Source organism: Xiphophorus maculatus, chromosome 1 (genome assembly GCF_002775205.1).
Source record: "Xiphophorus maculatus strain JP 163 A chromosome 1, X_maculatus-5.0-male, whole genome shotgun sequence".
In the NCBI taxonomy this organism is placed as follows: Eukaryota; Metazoa; Chordata; class Actinopteri; order Cyprinodontiformes; family Poeciliidae; genus Xiphophorus; species Xiphophorus maculatus.
Genome location: NC_036443.1, coordinates 12,925,818 through 12,935,132, shown reverse-complemented (window position 1 = coordinate 12,935,132; position 9,315 = coordinate 12,925,818). Strand labels below are relative to the sequence as shown.

Genomic DNA, 9,315 nt, shown 5'->3' with positions numbered 1-9,315 from the left:
AGGTTTATCTGTCCCGATATTCATGCTCAGTGGGGGAAAAAAAAAAAAAGTTCCCTCGTTCTCTCGTTTATCGAGACAGACACACGGGGAGCGGAATTGAACAATCGGTGCACAAAAGAAAGCGAGGATCCTTCCATATTCTTTCACTGAGGCAATCTGTTAGTGACATTAACCCCTGAGCGCATTTCCCAGGCTCATGAATGGGGTTTAAGACTTCTTAAACCTCCCGCTGCATACAGGATGAGACCCCCTTTCAAACTTTTAATTACCTATATAGCAATAGAAAAATGCGCCCTCCATTGTCCTCAGGGACCAGTCTCTTAAAGGGCCAGATGTAAGGAGGTCCCGCCAAACTGGTGACAAGGTGCCACTTGAGACTGTGGACCTTAAATCAGAAATATGATCCCTTTGACTTTTACGCACAAAATGTAACTTTTACGTACGACAAAAAAAAAGGCATGACAAAGGCAAACTGAAGACATTCTTTTTTCTTTTTTTTTTAAGTCTCATTTATTTAAACCCTGGGTTACCACCCAACTTCAGTTTCTTTTCTTTTGAACACAAAACAGAATATAAAACAGCTTTGGTATAACAATCAATAACAGCTCTGTACAAAACTAAATCTTTTCATAAAAAGTACTTCATAACAAAGGCCTCCTATAAATCTTATGTCTGAACCTTTATCTCCGGCATCCAAATGTTGGAGTTAACAATAAATTAGAATAATAATAAAAAAAAACAAGACATGCGCTGTTTTTTTTTTGTTGTTGTTGTTGTAGTTTTGTTTTTTCTTTTTCTTTTTTTTTTTTAGCAACATTTGTTCCATAAAACGAAACATTCAGAACTAGTAGGGGGCATGAGTGGTTAAAGTTGCCACCCTGGAGAGGAAAAATCGCAGGCTGAACCCAGCAACAGTTGTGTAAAAGTTTCAGGTAAAACTTTCAATCTGGGAAAGTTTGCAAGTGTCTGGTCCCCTTTCTGTTGGAGCTACCAAGGCCGCCACACCGCTTCACTGCTCTCCGCGCCGGCGTTCACCCCCACCGGGCTGACCACCTGGGACACCCCGGAGAAGGACGTCATCCCGTGCACTGGAGACGCTGCCGTGGGCGCGGAGCTGCCGTGCACCGGACTGGCGTTCACCGCGATAGGCACCCCGGCGTTGGAGAAGAGGGGGATAACAGGAGAGGTGGTGGCGGCGGAGGCGAAGGGCGGGTTGGGGATCAGAAAGGCGAACTGTCCGTCTGTTGCGGGAACCAGCTGGAACCCGCCGAACACCTTGGGAGAGGCGGGCTCTGCGGGATTGAGCTTGGAGCTGATGGGCAGGGTGGGCGGGAGCTGCACATGGAGGGGCTGGGCCAGGTGCGCCGGCTGGGACGGAGGCTGCTGCGGGTACGTGACGGACATCATCTGACCCATGCAGCTGGACAGATGGCCGAGGAGCCGCGACCTCACCTCGGCGTTCACCCCCTCTGAAGTGGACAGGAAGCGGGTCACCTCGTTCATGCACTCGTTGAATCCGGCTCTGTATTTGCTCATCACTGTCGCATCTGCTGAGAGCGCTGCTGGCAAAGACCAAGAAGAAGAAGAAGAAAAAGAAAAAAGTTTGAGTGGCGTGTTTGTGGCTCCCGCTGCTTAAAGTGGGGTTTAATCGGGCATCCCGACACACGTGCAAGAATAAATGAACTTACCGCTCATCTGCATGCGCTGCAGGTTCCTCAAGTGCTTCACCGTCATCTCCAGGATGTCTGCCTTTTCCAGTTTGGAGTGCCTGGAGCTCTGCATGAGGGAACAGAGAGCGTTTAGACTACATCTAAGCACATTCCTCATTGAAGAGAAGTGTTTCCGTTGAACTTACATCTTTCTTAAGTGCGTCCAGGATGAGGGTCTTTAGCTGCGAAAGGCTTTCGTTTATTCTCGCCCTCCGTCGTTTTTCCATAATGGGTTTAGATGACTGCAGAGAAACCGAGACGTTCTCTCGTAAATATTTCCGCACAGTTTCTATCAACGCGAGCTGTTACACAGGATGACAGCCGGACAAATCAAAACCGTGTTCCAAGTCTTACCTTTCTGTGCTCGCTGGCATTTTTTGGCTTGTCCGGTGTGTGTGATCCGTTGGCAGGAGCTCCGGCGATGGGAGACGCCGTCTGCTTTTCCATAGTGTCAGCTGGCATTGTAGATCACAGCAGGTTCAAAGTGATAATAAAAAAAAAAAACCCAACGTGAAGAAGTAAATCCTCTTAGAAATCGCAGCGAGGGATTAAAAAACAGAAGCAACAAAAACAAAAAAATCACGCAACGCCACTGCAGAACATCAACGTTCCGCCTGAACTGATCCGCTCGTTATCGCCGAGCTGTCATCCAGAACCGGAGCGCGTTCGAACCGTACGTGGCGCCGCGCGCATCGACTTCTCTACGCCTTGTGCCGCCGACACGCGCTGCTGCGGTACTTATAGGCGGCTCGCGTGCTCCCAGTTCGTGTGAAACCCTCTCTACATTCTTTCCCACACTCGCCTCAGCCAATAGCAGAGAGGACTCACCCTTTGGGCGCGGGGCAGACCGCTGATTGGACAACACCCCCGCGGGCCGTCAGTCACGCGCTGCTCAATCAGCCCTGCGGGGACAAACAACAAAGCGAGAGCGGAGCCGGGTGGTGAAGTGATAAGGAGGGGGGAATTCGCTGGATGTTTGCCTCCAACTTTGCTCCTTACTCGTCAAAAATCTTAAAACTCCCCGAGATATGCATGTGTGAGTGTGTTTGTCTGGAGAGAATGCGGTTTGACTGTTACCAGTTTAAGTTTAGCGAAAAAAGTAAACAAAGTAAGAGCTAAACAACATATTTTGTATGAGGGGATATTAATGTTCAACTTTCCCGTAAGAAATAATGCGCTTCACTGACTTCTTACATGTAACAATGTATATTATTTTTAATTGTTTATTTAAAAAGTCCTTGTAACTAATAAATCCCTTTAAGCTTGAAAACCAATGCGCTGTCCATCTATTTTAGGAATCCTCATGCGCCTCCGAGGAGACGTCTGTAATGGCACGCGAGGCGGTCCGCAGCAGCACGCTCCAAGCCAATGGCGTGCAGCCACTTTACACAAATGAGGCAGCGCGCTCTCCGATTGGCTGCGCCACCACCTCTGTGTCAATCATCCTGGAGCGGGAGCAGCTCGCAGAGGTGGAGGAGGCGGAGGGCGAGAGGGCCACATCTGTCCGCGTGCCATTCGCGCACAGTTTCTTCTACGGTTTGCACCGAGCACGTGCCAAAACTCGCAGATTATAGAGCAATGACCTATAAAAAAAACAAGGATGGTAGTCTGGACACTTTGCAGTTATGGAAAATAGAATAGAATAGAATAGAATAGAATAGAATAGAATAGAATAGAATAGAATAGAGAGGCAGTAGTCTACCTTGCCATATTCTTATTAACGTGAGTTGACGCTCATCATTTACAAACTAAGCTTTAAAAAAATAAATAAATAAAAATAACTGAAATGTCTCCCCAAGGCTTTCTTAACATTGTGTCTCTGTAGGTATATTTTTGAGTTAAGGTGAAGCAGGATATTAAATGCTTAGTATTGCCTTCAAAATACACAATTTACACACACGTTTCTTTCTCAGCATTCCATTTCATCCTATTTATTTTTATATTGAGTAAAGAGAGAGGTCGCCATCTTGTGGCTTAAAGTAAAAATGCGAATGAGCTTTCATCTGTTCTTAAAACATAATCCGATTTTGAAAAAGAATTACGTTTAAAGTTGATTTCTTTATCAACTTTATGTTAATCCAACTTACATTTTATTATTTTACTGGTAATATTGTTGTAAATTGTTGTTGTTGTTGTTGTTGTGTGTGTGTGTGCGTGTGTGTGTGTGTGTGTGTTCCCTGAAAAAAGGTCAGATTTTTAACAAATCTATAATTTGTTAAAAATTTCAGATTTTTAACAAATTGTATTTTCTCAGTAGTGAAGCTCCAATTGATTTGGAAAATCTTGAATCTTTTCCCTTGGTGAGACGTTTCTTTATTCTGTCTCTGATTATCCAAATCGATAAGGATCTGTAAAAAAGATATCGAAAGAGCGTCTTCAAATTGCCACAAGGTGGCGCTTCCTTGACGTCCCTATTGAAAAATATGTAGTAAATGTGAAGAATTTTGGAAGACGTTTATGACTTGCAGTCATAGAGATCATTAATATATTTCCCTTATCTTTAAGATTCACTTTGTTTAAAATCTGCTCATTTGAATCTATAAAATTTGTTTTAAATATATTTCAGCTGCACTTTAATTGTAGCTAAACAAGCTAAGGGTTTTACCTAACAGGAAGAGATCATTTCTTTAAAGAGCATGAATTTTAACATGTTCAGACACACATCTAAATAAACAGTTTATCATAACAGCTTCAGAGTAATACACATGCAGACAATTTCAAACTGACCCACCGTTAGTACAGACCTGTCACTCTACTGAAAACATTCAAAGATTTGGCATCTAGACGTGTTTAGTTTTCAGTCTCACAACAAGGAAGACCAAGATTTGTGCTCTAAATATTTATTGGGAATCACACAGTTTTGCTTTCAATATCAAGCTGAACAATTTTGCTAAGATTATTTGGTATATTTACACTATCTGACAATATTTTTGAAGCTATTCTATGCTACGTGGACACAAAATAAATGCAAACCGAAAGTGTCAATATAAGTAAAATTTGAAACTGGTCAAATTACCCGGAAAGCAGATTCAACATCTGTCTCCTCAATCCTGCAGTCCCGACTGAAACTGGCAGCAGCGGATTTGCATGTTAAATCAACGGATCCCTTTTAATAATAGAACCGGTGATAATTTCAGGGAAGCAAATATGCCAGCCTTCAAACTGATCACGACGTCTTTAACCCTTTCTTGCAGTCGACTGCAACAAGCTGAATGTAATAAAACTTTCTTAAGCCACAGATCCGGCTGGGCTCTGGTGGAGGATAAGTTATTGTTCGGTGGCTCATGCCCCTCTGTGGGTGAGCTCTGCTGGGGCATGCTGGACACTTGTTTACCCAGGATCCAGAGTCTCAAGGGCCAGCTGTGTGGACTTCCCTTTATTTGCTTTCGGATCTGCCCAAATGAAGCAGAGCTAATTCTACAGAGTGCTACAGAGATTACACAACTGCTTCCTGCAGCAGAGGAGCTGGTAGGGTTTTAATTGATTCATTCTCAATATATTAAGTAGAACTTGTTCATGTAGAGTGAAAGTCACAACATGTATAACAATGTTAGACATTGTCCTGCATTTCCAATAAACTCATTGAATGAGTCTCATACAGGAGCATCTATAAAGCTCAGATGCTGACTTTGCTGGACTGAGGAATGTAGAAAAGTAACTCTTCTGCTGATCTGCATTCACCAGTTGAGGGCCAGAAGTACTTGCTTTCGACTTGGCTTTACGAGGCACAAAGGTCTGCAGCAGGAGATGTCGGTGGAGATGAAAGTGGAGCCAAAAGGAGGGAGTAGCCATGTTTGCAGATTTAGCAGAGTTCAGCAGTCTGTTGTCCGGATTCGCAGAGGGCTCAGCAGCTCCCTTTGACTGCTGCCGGCTTAATTTGTTGTTCTACAATGAGTCTGTGCACTTCTCCAAATCCACGAGCAGAATGCAGACGGAGAGTCAATTATATCTGCATTAGCCGGAGTTGGCCGGGCGATCCCTTCATACACACGCTCCCAAATCAAGTAGGTGACGTGTTTACAGCGACGGAGCCTCAACACCGAGTCGCTACACTGCCTCTCTGGGTGGCTGTGGATTTGTTTCAGACAGAGCAGCCTCGTCACTCCAGAAATATGCAAAGCATCACAAAGGTATTCATGCCCCTTGAACTTTTTCACACTGCGGCACTTTGCAGCCACAAACCTCAATTTGAGTATTGAGAATTTAAGTGATAGACCAATACAAACACAGAGTAGTGCATAATTGTGAATTAGAAGTGAAACGATACTTGTCTTTCAAAACTTTACATTAGATAAAAATATGAACCTTCTTTATTCTGACGCCCCTTAAAATCCAGGGCAAATGACTGAACTCGGAGTTAATCCAGTTAGTTAATATATCTAACCTTTGGGTTTTTAATCTTAGAAAAAAGGGGAAGAATACAGCTGTGGTTTGCAAGAAAGTCATAAAACGTAAAAGCTGTGGTGTTCTGGTTAAATGAGACCTGAAATGAATTCATTAGACTAGCAATTTATTGACCAGACAGATACCCCTGAATACATCTTTCACTCCTACCAAAGGAAGCAACGGATAAGTCAGAAATAAGGTTGTGGATAACTTTAAAGCAGATTTAGGTTGTAAGCCAATGGATTTAAGCTTCAAATTGAGTACTGTTCAATCCAATATCCACAAATAGAAACAGTAAGGCACCACAGCAATCCTACCAAGACTCTGATCTCCACCTCTGTTACCAGACTTGGAAAGGCGGGCATTGACTATCGTAACTCTGGAGGAGCTGCAGAGATCTGCATACCATCCCCCAAAACACACATAGCTGTCACACATCATATTTATCCGGGACAACTGAGCCAGACAGAGGAGATGGAAAGATGGGTAGAGTCCAGTCAAAGCACAGATGTAAATCCAATCAAGAAACCATTGCATGACTTGAAAATTCACATTTCTTCTCCACCCAGTCAAACTGAACTTGAGGTATTTTACAAAAAAACGAATCAGCAAAAATGTTGAAGATTTTAAATTAAAAATATAAATGAAACATCAAAAGTCTATTTTTTTTATATATCTAATTTTGCATTTTTAAACAAGCTCCCTGACAGCGACAGGCCTGATCTTCTGAATCAAAAGACTTCCAGCACTTCTGTGTCCACATTTTTGCCCAGATAACAGGGATTAACAAAAGTGTCTAAAACTCCGGCTAAAGAAATTCTAAGGCATTAAAAGTTTAACTTTTTCCTGTAGAATAATTCAATAATTTCTCCTTTCTGGGGTTTAGGAAACAATCAGAGCAGAGTGAGATATTTCACATGTATTGTTGAGGGAAATTTCACACATCTGGGGAGACGCACGATGCATTATTTTATTCATTTTTTTTACAGCCGTCCACTGAGCTTTTATAAAAAAAAAACGCAAAAAACCCCCAAAAAACAATTTTGTTGTTCGATAGTTCCCACTTTGATGTTTTACACAGACAGTGGGGTGCTCTGCTGAAATTCCGCCAATTTGAATAAATTAATATAAATTTGGGGATATTTCTCATGGCCTTGTGTGCATTCGCTGAAAGGCTTCAAAGCTGCATGTTTGCGCCACAAACGGGGGTGAAAGTGGTAGTTTTTCATTTTATTCTCCCTTAATCTCATTACTCCCCCAGCTGATTTCATACCTGCAGGGGAAAGAGAGAGAGAAAGAGAGGGGGGGAAAAAAGTCTGTGATCAATTATATTTGCCTCGCTTTTCAAGCAGCTTGTTGTCATTTTGCCATCTGCGGACCAGCATGTCCAGTACAATGTGGTGTTTTCACTGGTTTCACTGGCTCTCTGTGGCTTTCAGAGCAGTGGGGAGAGAGACCCTTTTCTCCTGCTCCTCGCCCCAATCCGGGGCTTTCTTCTTCCTTTTAAGTGGGCTGTTGATGAGGTTAGTCTAATCAGATTAAGTCAGCTCACATTGGCCTCTGCAGTTTGTTTTCTTCCCAAAGGCGTTCTGACATCTCCTATACTCTTCCTTTATCCGTCTCTTTGCACTTTTCATCCAGGCTTTCACCCCCCCCAAAAAAAGCCTTTCAGCAGAAATCCCAATGGACTCCTTTATAAACAGCAGTCCCCCCAATGATATAGGTTATTTAGAATGGGTCACTAGATTGCTATACATGGGAAAGGTCTTTAAAGCTGTGCAGTGACGCATTTGGACATTTCCACTGGTGTCTGTGTGAATGCCAGAGATTAGGTAAACACAAAGCACTAAATCGAATTCTGGAAATCGCTGGAACCTTTAATTTGATTCCTATATAAATGTTTGAGGGTTGTTTCGCAAACGACATGGCTAATGCAAGCTACGCTTTTATATAGTAGGCGATTAGAAGAGAGCGGGGCTTTCACGGCTCGCTTGTTAAATAGTTTTTACGTCAAATCACGAAGATTTAGAAGGGATATCTCACAAGATGAGACGGATGTTGGGAACGGGATGATAAACGTAAACCCTCAAGAAATCAGACTCGGTGATTCTGTAAAAAAAAAAAAAAGTTTTAGAAAAGATTATGCATTTTAAATTTGTTTGAATTTGTAGAGGATAATTGAGGAGAAATAAGAGATGAAGTGAACCAAAGAATTCATCTGATTAATCGTGTTTCTACATATTTGTAAATACTATTGAATAATTCTTGCTAAATTAGATTTAACAGTTAAAAAAAAGCCTCTCCTTTCACAACCACAGTTGAATTTACAACGTTGTGCGTCCCTGGGCTGGAGTCTGCTTTTGGTGCCCCATCCACTGATGGAAATCAATTTTAATTATGCAAATTACAGTACATTAATAAAAAGTCCGGGTATAAACTGAAGCATGGTAGATTTCATACATCTCCTGGCCAGTAACTCCATTTTGTTCCCCCCAAAAATGTCAAAACTTTATTATTTTGAAATACTTTGGGATTGCTTATATTCATAAAAATATTTATACAACTTATGTGATATGGGCTTATGAGTTTTATATAAAGGACAATGTTACAAAAAATGACAAAAAATCTGTGGGGCCCTGGGATACTGATCCTGTAAGGCCTATCTAAAGTCTGGCCTAGTTCACAACAAAGTCTTTTTTTTCCCCTTAAAATTCATCTGAAGTGATTTGCAAGAACAAAACCTTCCTGCATTTGCCAAATAAATCTCTGCAGTCGCCCTCAGGAGGGCGCAGAAACCTGATTCACCAGCTAATAACATTCTTACAAAGACAATGGGCTCCATGAGTGCAACAGGAGGCCCTTTTCAGATGACTTCAGCGCCCTGCCTTTCCAAAACACACGGCAGCCCACCGACTGAATGAACGTGTCGGGGCTGCAGAGCCATTTGGAGCTAATGGGTCTGAGAGACTGTCCACTTAATTACATTACAGCCTTTCGGCAGGCCTTTGAGCTCTGCCATCGGCCGCACCGCGGCACCTCAGTCACGGCTACGAAGTGCAATGTGCTGTGACAGATCTGGCCCTTCTGGGAACTCTGAGAGAAAAAGGTTGGGCTTCATGAAACAGGTGATCCGCCCCCACTTTCCTCATCCTCTAGGCACACACACACAAAAAAAAAACAGTCAGACACTGAAAGTAAAAACTATATTTTTGTATAGTCT

The 9,315-nt window shown here is 42.6% G+C and overlaps 1 protein-coding gene across 2 annotated transcripts; it reads right to left on the bottom strand.

Moving 5' to 3' along the window:
- Positions 1-776: 776 nt before the first annotated feature.
- hes4 (hes family bHLH transcription factor 4) lies at positions 777-2,429 on the bottom strand. Of its 2 annotated transcripts, none has more exons than XM_014473398.2 (4): positions 2,064-2,429; positions 1,856-1,951; positions 1,689-1,776; positions 777-1,562 (listed from the first exon to the last, which is right to left on the bottom strand). In XM_014473398.2, the coding sequence occupies exons 1-4, from the start codon at positions 2,169-2,171 to the stop codon at positions 988-990; spliced, it is 867 nt and encodes a 288-aa protein (XP_014328884.1). In that variant the 5' UTR covers positions 2,172-2,429; the 3' UTR covers positions 777-987. The 2 variants fall into 2 exon arrangements, with proteins under 2 accessions (XP_014328884.1, XP_005811305.1); XM_005811248.3 differs by having other exon boundaries at positions 777-1,559; positions 2,064-2,428.
- Between the last annotated feature and the right edge of the window lie 6,886 nt (positions 2,430-9,315).

What these genes read in the sequence shown, in the direction of transcription:
- hes4 (XM_014473398.2), bottom strand. Translation starts at nt 2,171, where the DNA reads ATGCCAGCTGACACTATGGAAAAGCAGACGGCGTCTCCCATCGCCGGA. An exon ending in TGGACGCACTTAAGAAAGAT is followed by an intron (nt 1,777 to 1,855) that starts GTAAGTTCAACG and finishes TCCCTCATGCAG; the next exon opens with AGCTCCAGGCACTCCAAACT. An exon ending in GCAGCGCATGCAGATGAGCG is followed by an intron (nt 1,563 to 1,688) that starts GTAAGTTCATTT and finishes GGTCTTTGCCAG; the next exon opens with CAGCGCTCTCAGCAGATGCG.